Genomic DNA, 20174 nt, shown 5'->3' with positions numbered 1-20174 from the left:
TCTGTCACACTGTGTCTTACCTAATCGTAGATTTTACCCATAATCTGTGATCCGGTTTATAAACCTGGGTGAAAAAAATTCAAAGAAATTTTTCAGAAATGTACTACGTTTTTGGACAATTCTGAGAAATACTCTATACATGATTTCCGAAAGAGCTTGAATTATTCGGATAATTTCTAAGGGATTTTAAGAAATTCTGGAAACTTTCTGGAAAGAACTCAATAAATATCGCAGTTTCTCAATAAATCTATCATTCTTATTTCTTGCATATAAATTGAGACATTTTTTATGACATTCATAGAAATTATTATGATTTTTTAGAAGCTGTCGAAAATTGACTGCTGGAAATTCAAGCTTTTGAGTAAATTTATAGAAATTTATGAAAGTTTCTGAATATAATTTTCGCCAGGAAATTACGTTCGTCTAATATTTCACGTGTATAATTGCAATACACATACAATTTTTACGTCGTAATTTCGCAAAGGCGTTGCTTGATTGTTTAGTGCGCTTGAGTAAACAGTTTTAATATTGGCATGCTGTATGCTAGAGCATTGTTAACCGATGACTAACTATCGTTGTCCAATTCACGACCAGCAAACAAGTGTAAACTCGTTGTTTATCGTGTTATCGTCACACAATCAAGTGCACACATATTTTTCAAATTCTTTCGAGATTTTCTGTCATAAGGTAAGTGGGTATAATTATTTTTCAAAATACGAGGTATCGTTCAATTGGCTAAAATCTGACTACACGGTTGTAGAAAATGTACTTTTCACCTTTGCGAGTACTGTTTTATTGCAGCAGAATTCGAGATGAGGCAGAATTTCACTTAGTATCAATTCGGCACAATTGAAATCCGTTATTTCTTTACTCTCACGAATTTAAAATTAAGAAATTGTGACATGCTGCAAATATATAAGCAATTGCATGGGATTTTGTACAATTGTTCAAAGAAACCTTTAACTTTTTTATGTTTTAAAGTATACTCGTTCAGCTTCAGAACGCACGGTGTGAAACTGACTGTAACTTGGTGAAATAACATTCTCATCGGCAATACATTTTGAGCAACTTACTTCCCGCCATCATTTCTTTCATAGACGAAAACAACGCCTCGCGAGGGGTGATCGAAGGTAGAGAAACGCCAGATTTGTCAAGGCGGAACACGATTGTTCCTCCACCGCGGCCCCAGCAGATAATTCCGACACTCGATCCGGAAGAAGGTAAAGAATACGAGGTGATAAAGGCGGAGAATTATGAGAGCCTGAGGAGCAAGTATAAAAAGCTTGAAACTGACGACGAAGAGCGATTGATTCAAACAACGAAGCGAGCGGATGACGGAAGAGATGAAGAGGCATTTGACACCTCGGACGGTGAGCGAATATCGGTTACAGAAGATGACGAAGAGGAAGAAGTGGAGGAGGAGGAAGATGAGGAGGAAGAGGAAGAAAACGAAGAGGAAGAAGAAGAGGATGGTATCGACGACAGCGATCTAGTAGCCAAGCTGGAAGCCAAATATGGGAAACTTCGCACACCGCCAGACAGTGAAGAGGACGAAGATGAGGAAGAAGAAGATGAAGAAGAGAATGAGGACGAGGATGACAACGAAGATGACGAAGATATACAAGGCTGGAAACGTAAATGATGGATCAAAATTGATTAGTTTGAACTTTAAGGGGTGATGCTCGGTCAGGAGGGTGAAAAGTACGAGATTATTGGGAATCATTTTTTATTCAAAAACTACAAGTCATATACCAAGAAATGTTCGTGTATTTAAAAACGTATATTTTAATCAAGTTTACACCATTTTTTCAATAAATAATTTTCGTAAATAATAATGACATCACCATTCTCCTGGAGGCCCTCCGAAAAAGATGTTCGGTAATGTATTACTGCTACTCGGATTCGGATCACCTAAAATCAAAAAATAAGAAACATTTATTCAATACTGTATACTAAGCAGTCTTCGAATGATCAATTTTTCGAAATATTTATTTGAGACAAAGTGGTGGACGTTCCAAGTTCAAGTTTCAATTTTCGATGCCAAAATTATTCGTTTTAGTGAACAAAGAAAAAACCACGCGACGAGAAAAAAATCTTTCGTTTAAGGATTGGATTTTTTTTTTTTTTTCTTCTCCAATGAGTCTGCAAAATTCGAAGTGAATTGATGCAGCAGTTTTCAAAATATTTTGAACACTGATTTCGGTTTTCCATAAATCTTATCAATCTTATTCGGTCGTGCATAAAAATTTCAAAGAATATTCTTGAGATGTTATACTCATCGAAAGTGCCAGAATTTAAAAATCGTATTTTTCAACCTACTGACTGAATATTTATTTCTCAAACGTATCGAATTATGAATAATAAAGTTAGTTCACTCCAATGTCAACTTAATCTTTAAATGAAGGCCATTCTGTCTAGTCAAAACAATCCTGACACATTCTACAATGATTATTTATCGCAAAATATATTGTTTCATGACGTAACTCACCATATTCAGAACTTGTCTTGAGAAAAAAAAAAAAAGAACTGGAGAACTTGGAGAATTTTTCATGCGAGTATTCCGTTTTTCTTTTTCCTTACAATTTCATACTATTCTCCTTTTTCAATATAAGTGGGGTAAAATATGTTATTTTCTCTGCAATTTACAACTCTCGTAGCGTTAGATATGAAATATTGTTTCAAAAAAGCGGTGAGTTGTGAATCTCTTAGACTTGTTCAATTTTCACGTCTCTTTGCACGTTGTAACAGAACCTAGCTCGAACATTTTTACCCAGGAAATCATTTAATGAAAATTATTTTGATCCACTTTTTTAAGTGAATAAAACAATGTTTTGTGTAGGAATAAAGCCGATTCGGGCAGCCCCAACGACCTCCTCTGCTGAACGCAAATCGGAATCTCGACCTGTTTCGTCTCGAGAAAAACCTGCAACAAATCCAGGCGGTGCTAGAGACTACGAACATCACGATATTACAAACTCGGAAGATGTGCTTATTCGTGAAGAACTTGACGTAGTTCAAGGCGAGGTTTGTATGAAAGCCAAAACAAGTTATTCTCGCATAATTTTTACGTATTTTCGAACGTTAATAGAAATTGTCCGTGAGATTTTATCTCTGAATCACAAATCTGTGGTTTTAGAAAATGCGATAAGAATTTTGACCATACGGGGCCATCCATAAATTACGTCACACAAATTTCATGGTTTCTGACCCCCCCCCCCCTCCTGACGTGACATCACTCATGTAGTAATTATTAATTTAGAACTTGTTCAAAACAACACTTTTAACGTTATGAGTATTTTTGAATATTTTCAAATAAAGTAACAATTTGTACGTTCTTAGACGATATAAAGGTATTCAAAATCAGTAGAAAAAAATGAGGTATCCTTATATTGTTTTTGGCTTAAAAAAAATTAATAATCCTGTATCCATAGACCTTCAAACGATTCCTTTACAATATCCATTACTGACGTAGCACTCGCTTCGTTATGTTTTTGAATGGCGATCGGAAAATTGGTAGTGTCAACATCTTCTTCATCCAACCGTAGAGAACCGTCATCGTTGTTTATCAAACAGAGTCTTATATAATTTGTTTATTTTTAATGAAAAATAAATAACACAACCAAAGAAAGAAAAAAAAATACCATCCAAGAGCTAAAGTAAACATCGAACGAAGGTGTTATCGGTATTACGATATATGAATATTAACAAACGACCGATGAGTCGGCCCGCGATTTGTTGGATGAAGTTACGTGTGTCGAAAGAGTATAAACAATTTTAAACTCCAAAATAACATACTTATGTAACAATCATTTCGCCTGTGACCATATTCAGTTGTATTAATATTTTAGATTAGATGTGACGTCACGAAGCTTATGATCCCCCCCCCCGTCACGTCTCGTGACGTAATTAATGGATGACCGCTGTTGTCTAAATCAAAATTTAAGAAAAAAGAAAACACCGTTCAAAAAATCTTCAGCAGTATTATCTGTGCTAATGATAGTGAGCACAAGTAAACCAACATTCGTACTATGTTATCGAAATGAATCGGAGCAAACTCGAATAACACAAGCTAATATATGAATAATTTGAGAAGTGGCTTGAACTCTGGTGTTTTTGATACGATTCTAAAGTTTTTAGCTCATTTTGCTCAGTGATCAGATTCTTACGAATTGTTTGAAAAATTTTCAAAAAAATTACATCATAGTGTAGGTATAACGTGAAAATTTAATTTTTGACGAACGTCTGTTGCAACGTAATTATGCAATTCTATAATATAAAAATCCAATATGAAGACGAATATTTTGCTTTTTAATTTTAGGTGATCTTTGGAGATCTCTGTAATGGACAAAATGAGCTCCAAAACATGGTAATGGGATCAAAAGTACCAGAGCTCAATAATATTTATGGTCCTAATTAAAAAGCCTCTTCTCAAAATATGGATATCTTAACGTTTGTTACTCCAGTTTGCTTATATTCATTTTTATCACATATTCATGCTCATTGTCGCAAACAACATCGCGGTGATTTTTTTAAACGGATTTTCTTATTTTTTCTTCAACTTTTGATTGAAACAATCAACTCTGTTCATCTCAAAAGTACCCCTAATATTTCTATAAAGTTTCATCAGTTTACAAGTTTCTTTTTATACTTGTCATTACCATTGATTCAAGAAACGAACTTTTTGTCAAAAGCTTTGGTATACGATGAAACTTTGAAGAATTTCCCGTGGAATATCAAAAAAACTTTTTTGATATGCTAATTGACATTTCGCCGACATCTTGAAACTTTTGTCATAATATGGGGGAGCATATCTGAAAAAAGCACAACAGCCTCTAATTATAATAGTGGTAGAACTTCTGAATAATTCACAAGTATGATCATCATGTCTCTAGGGTTTCTCAAACTAACTTTATCACTCATTTAACGCTTTCCACTCTATCCACGTTACCTTGAAGATAGTCACTTATTTGTGTTTATTTTCATTCACTTATCACTTATCAATATACCAACTGTAGAGTTTCTTTTTCTTTCACTAATATAACGATTGTTTCATTGATTTAAATGAACTCGTAACTTTTAATTGACCCAAACAATCTTGGAATGAATTGTTTGACTAGCTTGATATTTAAAATGCTGTCGATGTGACTGCAATATATTAATCATTCATTGTGCATGTTCTTCTGCACATAATATGTGTGAAATGTGTGAGTGTGTGATATTACTTTTATTATTTTTGAAGTTCCGCATCATTGAAATTGGAGAAATTTTATGCTCACATTCTTTACACCCACATTTACCAACTTGAAGACTGTGGGCACAAAATGTAGCAATTTCAATTTTTGTTTATAGCTATTCTCAATATAACTCACAAGTTTGTTAGTGTATTTTAATCATGACCCATTCTTTTCGCGTTCTAGATAGTTTGAATAACCCCTTGTATACACAACAGTGAAATTGCTTAACACATTTCCGTTGGAATTAGAAATATTTCTGTTGGATCTCGGGTTGATTCCGTTGGAACTGATGTATAATCCGACGGTTTAAACAACCTTTTCTTTCTAACCGTGCTGGTATTGAACCGAAATACATATTTCTTGTGCTTGTTATTGAATTCGATTGAAAACTGTGTTCTCATCACCGGTTCACTGAAAAATTGTCCGATTCTTGGTTCGTAATAATTCGAAACCATAATTGAAGGGCCGTACCATAAAAGTGCCTAGTTCTCTGTCAAAATGAAACTGAAATTTTCAGAGAGCGAAAAAACGTTCGCAGAACCGAATGCTTCGAAAAAATAGGGTTTATTATACTAGTTGAATCAAGTAGAATCGCGGAAAGAAAAGTAAAACAAGCATACTCACCAAGAAAGTATCAGGCCTTTGGATCATAGGTTCTGTTTAATCTTCGAGAGCTGTTTCCTTGATCTATAATGAAGAAGCTGTGATACGTAGTTTCATGTAATAAGCCTCTCTTCTCTTCGGTCACAATTGCTCATATTAGCAGACGGATGAGTGAAATGCCGTAATAAACGAAATCTGTATACCATTTTCACCTTAAATATTAATTTTGACTGTCTTGTGATGAGATTTCATGCCTAGATTCAAATGCGAACGTCTATAAATTGATTTATTGAAACAGAATCATTGCAGCGTTTGAAATTCCGTATAAAACTGTTTCGAGCTTAAATTCAAGAACTTATGACACGTGAATGTATTTTTACCGTGCAAACCTCGTGGATGAACAGAATTCTAATTTTTTTTTTGTTAACCCCGAGTTAGAAGAAAGAAAACACGGGGTACAAAATTGAAAATACTTGAGCCCATAGCCGGCTTTCGGTAAAAAAAAAAAGAATTAAGGCTCTGGTACTTTCACTGTGCAGCCCTTCAATCACAATAATCTTGTTTGGCTTCGCCTAACATACACGATGCGAAACTTGTCAATGCTGTATTAACTCATCGATGTACGACCTGCTGGATATTTTCATTTGTCTAATCGCATCTTATGAATTCCCGTCGTCACAAATTCCGATATCCCATCCAAAATTCCACACCAAGACAGCAGAAAAACGGTTCGGGTATTTCACCAACTTGGTGTCGATTCATCCTGCCTCACCCAGAGTGCGATACGAGCTGGCTCGAAGTCTGGACAACTTGGCAGAGGAAAAAAAGGACAATACATATCTGAGGAAAGCTATCGCTGCGTATGAAAAAGTTCTGGAATTGGGAACTCGGGTACCACCAAAACTTTTCCGAATCGTTGGAGAGCGATGCATCGACAGACTCAGGTTCAGCGGTAAGTTTAGATAATAATTTACTTCTTATTAAGATTGTGTGATTAATCGATTAATCGTAGACTTCAATTTATTATTCCTGCAATTGATCGATTAATCGATTGACTGAGAAAATGATTGATTAATTAAATAGGGCTGAGTAATCGAGTTATAGGAAAAACGATTATTTGAAAGAACCGATTAATCAGTTAATACCTGAAACAATTGTTTGATTGAAAGCAACAAAGGCAAACAACTATTAATCAGAGAGCTCTGTTTCGCATAAATTAATATAAAGGGTTCTACATATAATAGATTTTACTGGTGTTCAAAAAGCAGCGATGCGATTTTGTTTCAGGGCAATACAGTGGAGCTGAAAAAGTCCACAAGAATTTGATATCAAGATTCTCCGACGAACCCCGCTTGAGGAATCAGTTGGCCGTCACTTACCTCATACAGAATAAGTATGAAATAAAAAAATATTCCATTGTAGGTCGTTTCATCCGCTTAGTTTTATTACAATTATGACTGAATCGTAATAGGAGCATTTGCCAAGTTTGGTAGATATTCTGTTATAAATATCTTTAAATGATTTGTACAAACAGGATTTTTTGTTCACTTTTATCTCGTCAATTTGCAGCTTTTCTTCTCCGTTACAATAATTGATGATCTTTATACATGGTTCTGCAATAGTAGCCAAGCTATATTGCAAAATCATAAATCCAATATTCCTGTCAGATTGATGGAGAATATTTTTACGGAACCTTGACGATATGTGCAAATAAGTATTTACAAATACATGTAAAAAATACGGTTTATAGATTCGTAAACTTCTTTGAATTTGAATCAAACTTTCATTATATTACAAATTGAAAACTGATTTCTTCCTCAATTCTATCGAGTCGAAAAGTGACAATTTCAAAGACCATTAAGGACGTTTTGCTATGTTTTCAGAAATCTACTCGAATAATATGTCCAAAAAATTTTTATGCAACTTTATCTTGGTTTTTGGTATAAAATTACTGGGTTATAAAAAAAGAGATAAATTGAATACATCAACATTATTTCCTAATTATAGTTGAATTTAATTAATTAGATTATCGGAAGCTAGAAAAGTTTTGCAAGAAACACTGGGCCGGTGGCCAAACGACGGGTTTGCTTTGGTACATTATGGTTTTATTTTAAAAACTGGGGACGGAAATATGGTCGATGCTATTATGTACCTGAAAGCTGGTATAGAGACTGGCGATGAGGGTACCATCGATGGTAGATTTTTCTTCCATCTTGGCGACGCTCTAGTCAGATTAGGCAGAACCGAAGAAGCCCAGAAGGTTAGTCGCAAGCACTTTGAAGAAAAACAGCCCACGAAGAGATATGGAGAAATATATTTCTTATTCGAACTAAAATCCGCTATTGTAACAGGAGAACAGAGAGCGATTCTTATGTTTAATTCGTTGATTAAATTATTCTGTATTTTATTGTTTGTTGATCCTTTGATTTTTTTCTTTTTTTTTTTTTGTTTTACTGTATTTACTACTTTTAAAAATATTACTCCGTCTGAAAATTCTTTAATATTTCTTAATTCCAGATTTACCAAAGTGGTGCAAAAAACGGACTGTTCCCGTCTGTCAGTCAGCGATCTCTTTACAATGTCAATCATTTGACGGCTCGTCCTTGGTGGACGCTGGAGGAAACTGGTTACAAAGAGTTTTTTGTCACTCTTGAAAATAATTGGCAGATTATCAGAGCTGAAGGATTAGGAGCACTGGACAAAAATGGACATTTTAAAAACGAAGCTGAAAATTTGAGAGACAAAGGCAAATGGCAGCAATTCGAATTATATGTTAGAGGTAGGTTCAAACCAAATACATTACATATTAGGTATTTTTATGCGGACGAGGATTAAACCAAGCGGTGGTGACTGAACGAATCCAACATGGTGTCGCGCTGGGCGATCAACTAATCTTTTCATCCTTGAGTTTGACCAGATCTCTGGCACAGAATCTCAGACAATGGGAACAAAAATGGGGGTGTGGGTAAGCAATATGGTGTCGCGAACTGGGCTCTCAGCAAGGTGTTTTAAGTCAATTACGCTAATACGAAAGTACATAAAACTCTGTGCAAGCTGGGAAGCTTTAGTTACTTCGTAAAGAATCGGGATACCGCAAAGAATCCGACGAGACAGGTCTTTTAAAATTAAATATAGTCCATTCAGACTAATGCATTTTCAGAAAAACTGACAAGTTGGGGTTCCGAGTAAATTAGTAAAAAAGTTTGAATCTTTCTGACACGAATTCTATCAAAATGGACACCCAAAGTATCGATTTCGAATAAATAAAGGTATTTGGTTGAGCTTGACTTCCATTTATCAAAATACTTCCGTATTTCAGGTCGCCAAATATCAGCCCACTGTACTAAGACGCCGAGAACTTGTTCTTTGATAGAAGGATTCCCTGCAGCGGCAGGTTGTCGCAGAGGACAAATAAAGTTCTCTGTTATGTACCCTGGAACACATGTTTGGCCTCATTGTGGGCCTACAAATTGCCGCTTGAGAGCTCATCTGGGTCTTTCGGGGACCGAGGGGACATTTATAAGGGTTGGAAACGAGACGAGGTAATAATGTGTCCTGAGTCCTGAATACGAGTGTTCGAAAAGCGCTAAAATGAGTCAAGAATCCGGTTCGAAAACAATGTAAAGAAGTTTCGTATTTGTTACAGGACCTGGCGAGAGGGGAGCGTAATGATCTTCGATGACAGTTTCGAACACGAAGTTTGGCACAATGGAACTTTTACTAGGCTGGTGCTCATAGTTGACGTATGGCATCCGGAATTGAAAGAAAGTGAGAGACATGCTTTACCCGCGATATGAAAATCGGAAGGGATTACAGCCAGATTAATTATAAGAAAAACTAATTGGGATTCGAAATATCCAAACATATCATTTAACAGCAGAAAGGTAGATGCTTATCGTCTCGCATTTCGTTATGAAATTAGTTTTTCAACGTATATGTCATTCTCTAGCTACTCAACGCCAACCAAAGGTTTAATCTCTTGTGTAGTCTTCTGTTCCATTATATTCGTATAATTTAACGGAAACCTATCTTTCTAAAGCTACGCCCGTACTTTGGGTTTCAAAATTGATGTCTTCTGTAGGTTTTTAACATCAGATCACTAGTGTAATAATATTACTACGTAAGTGTAGATCGTGCAAGATTCACTTGCATGTGTGTGCATGTGTGTGTGGGTCTGTGTGTGGGTATATCTAATGATATGAAACAAAAAAACAAATCGGAAAGTTTGCTTAGAATCTCCACAACTTGTTTGGAAAATAAGAATTTCAGCTGTACACGCGCAAATGCCTTTATGCATGTATAAAATTATGATAAACTTAACGAATGGAAAATTATTTCGTTGTTATTAGAACTGTCCCTATACTCCACACTGCTTGAAAACGTGACTGAAGAGAAAAGTGATTGTTCATATAGGGTAATTCCGGGTGAGATGGCCATAGGTATGAAATGGCCTGCAGTATAGTTCAATACAGTAAAGTACATGAGAAACTACTGTGGACCATCTTTTATATATGGCCATTTCATACGGATATAACCCTAAGCTAGAAAAATTGTAGCCTTTGTATCACCAAGTTCGACAAAAGCCCGAGTATGTATTTTATTCGAGTAAATATTTTACATCGAAATTAATTTATTTCGTAATATTGTAGCGTTATTATAATTACACATAACTATATACACATATCATAAACAGAAATGATTATTTCTTGAGATATTCGTAGGCTCTAGAAATTGATTAGGTCCATTTCTCTGGTCAGTTTTAAAGTTATTTCTAGAGTCGACGACTCAGTGTGCCATTTGGCGGTAGAATTGTGCGGGTCAGTCGTATGCGGAGTTGGCAAATGTAGACGATACCTTGAAAGAAAAGAGCAAACGAAGTTGAACGAATGTTCATATTTTAATTTCACGTTTCATGAATAGATTTGTTCATTTTATGCGCACAATTAGTTCATGCACGGATATTGAAGTCTTATTGAGGAATCAGCCCTGTCTTTCACCTTGGGCTCCGGATGTCAATGAGCTCTGATTCGACGCTCAATTCTACCTTTTCTCGCGGTTCGCCAGGTAGTTTCACGATGACCGTTAACCATTCACAAGAAGCCGTTCCCGGAGTTTTGCCGTTCATCTGAAAGATAAATAGATTCGTTATTACTTCTTCGATAAAATTCTAGAATTACGTGTTATGTGATCCAACAGATTAAAAAATGCTGTTTAGCGGCAGAAAATATACCACGCTAACTGAGTCACGTTGAAAAAAAAGTTCTTTTTCCCGCATATTTTACGTTTTAACAACTTGACGTGATAGAAATAAAGGTTGATCGTCCAGCGCGACCCCATATAGCATGAAAACTATAAGGGGATTGAACTCCATGTAAACAAATAGCTGTCTGAAATAAGATATTACTGGTGGTCCGTATGCACCGATAACAGTGGAGGGAGTATAACGTTGTACAGATCATATTCCAAGATCACCCCCTTATACACCAATACCAAAATCATGGAATGAACTCTATCTTATTTTGTTGCGAGACACTTACCCCGAGAAAAACATCTTCCGTGGATACAGCCTGCTTGAACTTCATTTCGTACTCTGGAACTTCCCGAGGATCGAAAATTTCAGCGGCAGCTGGGGCTGCGGCAACTTCTGAGGAATGCCAGATATCATCACCTTCCCCCTTTAGCGCGGCATGAGGCCCACTATGTTCGAGGTTCCCCGATTCTCTTTTACCAATATCTCCGGGCCCTGTAAATCCGTAGTTATTTTTATTGTTCCGCAGTTTTATCTTCTCATCGGGCGGATCGAATTCCCTTTTTACCGTAAGACTAAAAATTATTCCACTGCGGGTGATGAACGATTCGTGCATTGTTTGAATAAAATGTAACGCGTGTAAAAGCCCAGAATTTTCAGTCGACTTGATAATACTTGGAAGATATCGATGGATTTTTGTCAGGCTGCTCGCGTATCTTCTATCGATAAACAGCCCATGGTCAGACGATTGATGAAAAAATCTTGCAATCTCGGTGCAAAAAATGTATTCTAGAATACGTTAAAATTGATACTGTGCACCGATTAGCTGTTTCGGAATTCCATGCAGGATATATCAACGGTTCGAAATCGTATCTATAAGCTCTTGTGACAATTAAAATTCACCCTAATTACCCAATTTCCGAGCACCAGCTTGTGGTAAATCGTCTTCTGAATCGGAGTCATTGTTTGTGGGGGGTGCAATGAGTTGTTGTAAGGACTTGATGTCGTTAAAAGAGAAGCAGCCGTCCATCGTGTAAGCCTTTATTAAGATGTTGACTTGCGAGCCGTTCTATGTGACGAGTTGAATAAAACTCTCATACTATCTAGGAAATTTGATCAATAAAAGCATGTTGCTATGGTAACTTGATATTTAGCCCATTGAGATTGAATTTTCACCATGTAAATGGCTGGATTTTCACGGGTCAAATTGATGCAGCAGCGCTACACCATCGGCGCCAAAAAGACGCTCATGAAAATTGGTACCGATGGAACGGCAAAAGGCCGCGAGTCTGAGCTACGTAGTTGAGTCAGTAATTCTCAGTAGCGTTTTCATCCTAGGAATTGAGAAAAAATAGGATTGTTAATCGGAAGTATGAACAAATGGTGAAAATAAAAAATCGAGAAAGAAATCGAAAACGATAGAATTTTTTCGAGGTAAAAAAATAATATAATTCATTCTCGTTAATCGAGAATCGTGCACTCGTGCCTAATTGAGATACCTTTTCGTACGTTTATTACCGCATAGTCCGTACTGAAAATATTGCGGTGTGTCCAGCGCCTTTTTTCTGAACAATTGACGAAAATAAAAATCATATCAATACTTGATTCATTTCAATGCTCGTTTCAATGCATTACATGTATGACGATTCTAGAATAATGAGAATGCATTAGATTATTTTCTTATATCTCGAACAGCTACTCATAGAGCTTATAGATGAACTTCGTGGAATACGCTGCGAGCAACGTATCAAGCGTTATAGCGGAAAAACGTAAGATTCCGTCCATAATTCCTCTGCTCTTGGTCTTACGCTCTTTTTGATGTCTTTTTTGTATTCCTGAGAGTCCAATTAGTCAGAAAAGAATTCTTCCAATCGATTACGAGATGGATAGTTTTTAGGCACCAAATATCAGTAGAAAAATAACCAATAATTATTTAATTATAGTCAGGCCGCAAGAAATTCCTGAAGTGTCGGGACTAGTCTTGATGAAAATCAGGTGTTCGATAATTCACGATATTGTAATAATAGATGTGAAGGGCGAACTCCTGAATCTCTGTATAAGACTTGTCATACTTCCTCCGGAACCGTAGACTTTATTTCGTAGATTCATTTAAAACCAGTTCAAAAGTTTACTGTTCGCATATATACTTAGTAATTCAGCTCCGGTAACCCGACTCACCCTCTGATAAATAACTTGCGGCCCACGTCCTGCAGGATCTCGTGCATTGGGTTTAATTTCTCAATAATGGGATAACTCGCCATTCAGTTAAAGTATTTAACGATAATTGTTGCTAGGAATGGGTGTTTAAAATAAAAAAATAAAAATGCTCTACAACTTGGCGTAAAAAAATATCATTTCAAAAACGTCATTTGTTTTACAAAAACTATACCTAATGTAACAGTGCTTGAGAGAACTATTTATGTTATAAGTTACCGGATTAAATTGGTACTTGAAGTTGAACCTATATATACTTACTATTTACTATCAGAATATTGTAATGCCTTAAACATACGAACTATACATAGATTTGAAGTAAACGTCCAGTGACCCAAAACTAAAATGGTGAAGCGTCCAAAACTAGAAATTAACATAGGTATATAAATAATCGTAGCGCGCGGATTCGTAGAATATCTCGTAACGAACGAAACCTTCTCCCCGTAGTTGTGGTTTCCTTTTTGACGGGAAGTGCACGTTTTTCAATTGTCTTCGGGATCCCTCTCTTCTTGAATTACCTGCCGACAGAAAACAGTGAAATGAGTCATGATGATTGAATAAAGTGCTCAACGCAAATATGATCACGCGTTGAAAATGATATTTTCTGAAGTTGTACATTTTTGAATGATTCGATATGCGTGACGTGACTGTTCATATCTAACTGTGAAATCCATATTCGACACCATGTTATGACGTCACAATAACGGGACGCATTCAAACTGCGTTTTACTGTTTGTGGCTTTCTAGGTACTGTTAATGACTTTTAGCAGTAAATTACCAATATCAAACGTTTACTTTTGTTGTGTGAATCGTTGTGTGAATCCATGTTAATATAGGTATAAGAAAGAATGTATTTTTGCTTTCTTGCAAGTCCAATTCGCGATACTGCAGCTGTGCAATTGACCTACCCGGTTGCGACGTTCTCCGAATTTTGACCAGAAGGTTACTTTGCAGGCCGTTCGCTGTCCTGTTTGCTTGTTGAACACCGAACACGTCGTAAACGGTGGTGAGTATAAGTGGAGGGATACCGCAGGATTCACGGTACTGGGATTTTCGACACGATGTAATCCAAGAGAATCTGAAAGTATTTTGTAAGAATATGAGTAACACAGGTGAAAAAAGTCTAACTGAAAGTCATGAAGTCACATCTATTTCCAAAAAAATTCTTCGATGCAAGAAAAAAGTTTCTACTTTAAATTTGAACTATATACACATAATCATTGTGAACAGAATACGGAGAAATCGTCTTGTTCCGCCGTTCCGTTCACGATAAAATCTATATTGTTCGTCCAATTCTGATGAACAATGCCTTATTTTATTTATAGATGAATTCCCCATAAATCTTCCGAGTTAGATCGACAACGATTTTATACATCATATTACGTGGCACCTTGGGTACTTCTGAAACCAAACTTTCCTTCACAGGTGTTACAAAAACCAGCGTGTGTTACACATGCAGATAGGCAATATCTGACGCGTATAATATGATTTCTAATATACTGGTTGTATTTAATTATACAAGCAATTGTTCACCGCTAATTTATTTTGGTCTGTATCAACTTGATGGCACAAAATCACAGCTCAACAGCTTATACAACCTCTTCTGTGCCTTGATATTTGAGAAATACATCGGCAATGTTCGATCAGCTGATCACTGACTGCGACGCCATATTGGCTTTAGGACACCTGCACTAAGGACCCAATAACCCAAACCATAAGTAACCCAATCATCCAAAAGTGGAAATCATAATGGAATACGTACCGTTAATGTAACAGATAGAGTTTTGGCCACATGTGTTTCTTTCGATCTCATAAATAGCCGCTGGCTCTTTGGTCGGGTTGTTAGCATCGAGTTGCTTTTCGTGCGGCCAGGCGTATCGTACCTGAAATAAAATATTTTGTTACATTTTGCTTTATCGATCTCATAACGAGGGATCGTTCATTTTTTTACTGAGGTAAACTGAAGGTAAACAACCATTCTTCATTAGTTACCTCGGCTAGTTCGCCCTGAAGGACTTTCATCACACAATGAGCATTCGCGTGGTCGTGAATGGCGGATCCATGGCCTTCGCCCCAACAGAGGACGATGAGGTTGAATTTCCCATTTCCTGCGTCAACTAAGTTTCTTGTATACCTTAAAAATGTCAAGTTGTATTTCAGTTTCTGTTTGATACAATATCGGAAATTTATGGCGAAAGATGGGGCTGAGAATTGGAGCCCACTTATTTCTACACGTAAATAATGCGTAAACAATAGTTCCGAAACAACCCATTTCTTCTTGATAAAGTGTTCGCAACCACGAAGCTTAACAATCAAATCCTACCCGTAAAATTAGAATGAGCTTGACCGAAGTGTTTCTGAATTATTAAGAGCCAAAGGTAAAAAAATTCATCTTCAACTTTTTCGTTTTCCTTTTCAACCAAGATTTCAGCTGTTCCGATAAACGTATTGGCTTGAAATTCGGAAGGAAGTTACTTGTACTCAAAATCTCGGTCTCCATAAATTTTTGTTAAAAACCGACAACAGGAAAGAAAGCTATGAATAATTTTGTAAACATGGTAACGATGACGATTTTAGTTGAACAGTTGGACCTAAATTTTTGAAAGATGGAAAGTACGTTTTTGGTAACGAAATTTCGATTCATATCAATTATGATAAAAAACGAGCAATGAATAAGCAAGGTATTACTGATTTTTTTTAAATCGTATCTACCACGATCACATCCGAACAGCTAGACATAAATCATTAAAATTTGGAGTGATGGTTCTGGTTGGAATATCAAACTTTATCAATTTTCATTTACATGGAACATTGGATAAGAAAGTTATTGCTTATTCTGTAAAAATGGTAACGATCTTGATTTCAGTCTAATAGCCGGGCCTCAATTTTCGGAATTTCGGAACAGATATATACTGACGCTAATTAACTTCTTCTCATAACAGACTGAATTGACTTTTCACCATAATATTTACAGAAAAATATTTCTAAATGAAGTGAAATAATGATTTAAAATGATCTAAGTTGTCTTTTTGGAGGAAGCTGCACAAAAAACGAGTAAAAAAAACAGATATTCACGTAAAGTAAACTAATATGTTTGTTGTAGCAAGGCTTCCTTATCTATAATTGTTTAGTTGGAAACAGGGGTCAACGTTGCAATAATATAGCATGATAGGAAATATTCCAATCGCAAGTTGAATAAATCGAGAGCTGTCCTTACCTTCGATTTTTCTCGACGCTCCGCTAATAAAAGCATTAAGAATGTCTCAGAACTTTCGCCAAAGGCTTGCGATGTTTGAATGAAAAACAGGCATTTAAAAGCCGTAATCGGTTGCGTTTAAGAGATATTTGCATGACGAATGAACGCGACCTCGAACGGTCTTGCAGGTATAATTGCATGTAGCCGAGATTGGTCAAAAAGCCTTGCATCTAGGAATTATAACAACACCTGCCATGAGTCGTTGAGCTAGAACCGCACTTGCCCATGATTCAGAAATAAGAGTACGACTGTTACGGCAATTATTATTGTCGGTTAGCTAGAACTTTCATTCACAAATACCAAACCCAGTTTAATAATCAAGCTGCGTTATTACTTTATCGGGTACACAATAAGTCTGAACTTTACACTCATGGCCCGTAAATATTATACAGTTTCACAATTCACGCACACATATAATATAAAAATCCACAGCTTGCCGCCATACCATCTCAGATAGTGTTTTGTTTTGTTTGTTGCTGTTTGCATTGAGAAATTTATCATTATATTAAATTTGCGCAAATTCTCTTTGATACCGCGACTTATACGCCCCTGATATCAGATCTGCTTTGAATTGTTAATAACATAATAATTTGTTTACTTGGTTTTCTCAAAATTTCCATACTGTAAACTTAATTTTATCTTTTTATCAATACTTCAAAACTTGTCAAACCTGGAACCGGTGCTCATACGTCACAAGAATACAGATACATGGAAAGTTTCACCGATATTAAGCTTTTCGATAAAATTGTACATCGTTCATAAACACGAATTTTCACCATTCGAGTGATTTCTATTTCGATAATTGTCGCCGGCCATTAGCCAATTGCCTGTTTTCTTGTTCTAACGGTCGCGTTATTATTTCACATTCACATTACAAGGAATGCGCTGTACGTAATTATTTTAACGTGCAGAAAGTCGAGGCAACGGTGTCAATTACACGTTTAAGTACGCATACAGTTGTGCGACAGGTAGACAGTCATTTGTCACTTCCCGCTACTTTGCTTTAGTCCACCATTTCACTGTGCTCGAAGGTTTTAGTCGTACTAGCGGTGAAAATGTCAAAGTAAAAATATTATTTACTGTTGTGGATAAAAACGAACATTCGAATTTATTGTTACTATTTACACGTAATTTTAGCACTTTTTGAGATTTTACAAAATTTTTTATGTATATTTAGAGGTTGGATTCGTAAGAAAGTAAAACTCAATGTCCATTTTATAGAGGAATTGAATTTGGAATTTTATATAAACATTTTTTTGAAATCGATTACAAGACACCGATAGATCAATGCTAACAATCTTTCAAAAATTTTACAAAAAATTTTTAAAACGTATTGTGAAAAACTTCTACGGCATTTAAAAAGTTACCGGTTTCCTGAAATTTTTTTTGATACAATCTCAACATCGAATCTCTGAAAGTGCATTTCATATCACCTAAGAGTAATGAGAACATGATAATAAATATAAAGAGAATTTATTAGACATTTTCAGTATTTTTCAAACTATTTAAGATCTCCGAAATTTTTTTCGGGAATATTAAGAAATATTCATTGTTCGAATGTAATCATAGTTTTTCTCCGCTAGTTGAACAAGTTTGCATAACAGTATAAGAAATAGAGACTGTGCCGCAACTCCAAATATACAGACACTTTTGACCTCTCCGAAAATGATTTCGAGACTCTGAAATTGAATATTTCAGAAAAATTTTACAGATCTCCTTAATTGACATAATTCCTCCCCCTTTTAACGATGCATTCCGGAGAAAAGTTTCAAGATTTTTATCGGATTTGGGAAAAACTATTTTCCACATGATTCGCTTGCTCTTCTGCAATCTTTTCTGACAACATCTCGACTGTTTGATCTACTTCGCGGCGGCATAATAATGACGGATGTATATAGAAAAGTGAAGATGATAAACCGGCCGATAACCTCATTGACCTGTGTTGATATGCCTTCGTGTAGTGATTTTCACCCAATCTCTCGAATATGTTGATGAAATACAATAATTGCTGTTACGAAAAACAAAAAATTCGGTACTTGAATTCAATTTGCGAGGGTGAAATTTTGTGCCTACCTCACATCAAAAGTCAAGTCAGAAATTTTTAAATTAATAACTCGATAGGAATTGTTCACAGGTTCACCAATTTTGCTTCCGTACGATTCATCGCATATTTATAAATACTACATTGAATTACACATATTATTATAAAGGGATGTAGCAAAAATAAATGAGAAGTTATTTTGAGAATTTCACACACTTGGAGCAAAAAAGATTTTTTTTTCACCGACTAAAAAAGAAATTGCGAATTTTTATCTTCTCAAAAGTTGCATTTTTCAAACGAGTGTTCGAAGGCACCGAAAAAATTTGGACTATTTTTTCGTGACAAGCGTGAAATTTGCAACAGGTTTACTCCCGTTCATTTTGACCGTTAACTCAGTCATTTTCGAGTTACCACGTCTGTTCGAACGAGTGAATTCCAGACGGCAAAACCACGAACTTGAACCTGCCGTTAAACGGAACCAAGCGAGCAAATCGCTACACAAAAAACTACGTAGCTTCTTATTTTAGGTATAGAAGAAGAAAAAACCGTGTTGATGGTTGAAATACGTGAATTTCAAGTGAAATTACCGATGCTCGCCTGTTTCGTCAATAATGAATTCTAATCGGGTTGTCTACTGCATGTAATTCGAAGTCAAAATTTCCTGAGAAATTCTGATTTTTCGTGAAATTTAGAAATTTTTGCGGGTATTTTATAAAAACATCTCGATGCAGCGCGTAGTTTTTTTTTTTTTTTTGAGAAGATCTTGTTCAAAATTTGAAGAAAATTTCATTTGCGGTAGTCATTCCAATGGTGTTTTTTTGTGTGAATTTCCGAAGAAATCCGCAACTGACCCCGAAAATTCCAAGTTTTTCCACGAGACAAGAAATGCCCTGAGAATTCCGGATTTTTTTCAGATAATTTAGAAATTATTCTAGGTGTATAAATTTGGGAGAATAATTTTTCTTTCTATGGTTACGTTGCGTAATTTTAAAGTAAGTACATCTATCGATAAAAGTACCCTGATTGATCCCAAAAGTCGCTGACTTTTTTTAGGAGACGAAAGAATTCCTAGGAATAGCTAAATTTCATCCAGAAACCTTTACCTGTGTCTATCGAATTTAGCATATCTCCGCCAGTCCGCAGGATTGCTTTTGTACGAAGCCATCAGTTCCTGGACATGATCGATGTCCACAAGATCGGTGGCGAAGGCTTGATGCAACTCGCCGATGAGTTCTTGAAGAGTCAAAACTTGGTGTTTCGGTGATTTTGTAAACATTGGAAAGTGCGACTCCTGATTCGCCCTGCCTTTGGCGATCTGCAGTTGCTGGTTATTGTTGATCTCCACAGCGGCAACGCCAATTCTCAAAGGTTCCTGCACCGCTTGCATTTTAAGAACTTGAGTGAAAAGTAATATCGAATAATGATATTTTCCGAGGTGCTAATCACGGTCAGATTCACTTTGCACTTAACACGGGGCTTCACTCTGCGTGCAAAATCGGTCTGGTTATACTGTCAAACGCACCGACAACTGACACACCAGAAGCTTCAAGACACATTAGCTCAAGAACTGCGGCACAA

The 20174-nt window shown here is 36.1% G+C and overlaps 3 protein-coding genes across 3 annotated transcripts in view; 1 reads left to right on the top strand and 2 right to left on the bottom strand.

The window, feature by feature from the left end:
• Positions 1-10168, top strand: part of LOC124176656 — a 32402-nt gene extending 22234 nt beyond the window's left edge. Inside the window, exons 22-29 of the mRNA XM_046558221.1 lie at positions 1098-1634; positions 2840-3024; positions 6552-6789; positions 7125-7230; positions 7863-8097; positions 8355-8616; positions 9157-9379; positions 9484-10168. Coding sequence (XP_046414177.1) covers positions 1098-1634; positions 2840-3024; positions 6552-6789; positions 7125-7230; positions 7863-8097; positions 8355-8616; positions 9157-9379; positions 9484-9634 — 1937 coding nt within the window. The 3' untranslated portion in view covers positions 9635-10168. The remainder of the gene's footprint in view (positions 1-1097; positions 1635-2839; positions 3025-6551; positions 6790-7124; positions 7231-7862; positions 8098-8354; positions 8617-9156; positions 9380-9483) is intronic.
• Positions 10169-10428: 260 nt separating this feature from the next.
• On the bottom strand, positions 10429-13351 carry LOC124176659 (dynein axonemal assembly factor 6). Its single transcript, XM_046558224.1, has 6 exons — positions 13264-13351; positions 12262-12419; positions 11998-12188; positions 11375-11580; positions 10835-10962; positions 10429-10691 (listed from the first exon to the last, which is right to left on the bottom strand). Exons 3-6 carry the CDS (start codon positions 12113-12115, stop codon positions 10562-10564), a joined length of 582 nt encoding a protein of 193 aa, XP_046414180.1. The 5' UTR covers positions 12116-12188; positions 12262-12419; positions 13264-13351; the 3' UTR covers positions 10429-10561.
• Positions 13352-13420: 69 nt separating this feature from the next.
• On the bottom strand, positions 13421-20163 carry LOC124176658 (cysteine dioxygenase type 1). Its single transcript, XM_046558223.1, has 5 exons — positions 19700-20163; positions 15292-15433; positions 15062-15182; positions 14208-14377; positions 13421-13817 (listed from the first exon to the last, which is right to left on the bottom strand). Exons 1-5 carry the CDS (start codon positions 19981-19983, stop codon positions 13782-13784), a joined length of 753 nt encoding a protein of 250 aa, XP_046414179.1. The 5' UTR covers positions 19984-20163; the 3' UTR covers positions 13421-13781.
• Between the last annotated feature and the right edge of the window lie 11 nt (positions 20164-20174).

The sequence above is a fragment of the Neodiprion fabricii genome, chromosome 2, assembly GCF_021155785.1.
Source record: "Neodiprion fabricii isolate iyNeoFabr1 chromosome 2, iyNeoFabr1.1, whole genome shotgun sequence".
Classification (NCBI taxonomy): domain Eukaryota; kingdom Metazoa; phylum Arthropoda; class Insecta; order Hymenoptera; family Diprionidae; genus Neodiprion; species Neodiprion fabricii.
This window is presented reverse-complemented; position numbering and strand designations above follow the sequence as displayed.

What these genes read in the sequence shown, in the direction of transcription:
- LOC124176659 (XM_046558224.1), bottom strand. Translation starts at nt 12,115, where the DNA reads ATGGACGGCTGCTTCTCTTTTAACGACATCAAGTCCTTACAACAACTC. An exon ending in AGCTGGTGCTCGGAAATTGG is followed by an intron (nt 11,581 to 11,997) that starts GTAATTAGGGTG and finishes ACGGATTTACAG; the next exon opens with GGCCCGGAGATATTGGTAAA. An exon ending in ATTGACATCCGGAGCCCAAG is followed by an intron (nt 10,692 to 10,834) that starts GTGAAAGACAGG and finishes TTTTCTTTCAAG; the next exon opens with GTATCGTCTACATTTGCCAA.
- LOC124176658 (XM_046558223.1), bottom strand. Translation starts at nt 19,983, where the DNA reads ATGCAAGCGGTGCAGGAACCTTTGAGAATTGGCGTTGCCGCTGTGGAG. An exon ending in GCTAAATTCGATAGACACAG is followed by an intron (nt 15,434 to 19,699) that starts GTAAAGGTTTCT and finishes GACATTTTTAAG; the next exon opens with GTATACAAGAAACTTAGTTG. An exon ending in CTCTATCTGTTACATTAACG is followed by an intron (nt 14,378 to 15,061) that starts GTACGTATTCCA and finishes AAATACTTTCAG; the next exon opens with ATTCTCTTGGATTACATCGT.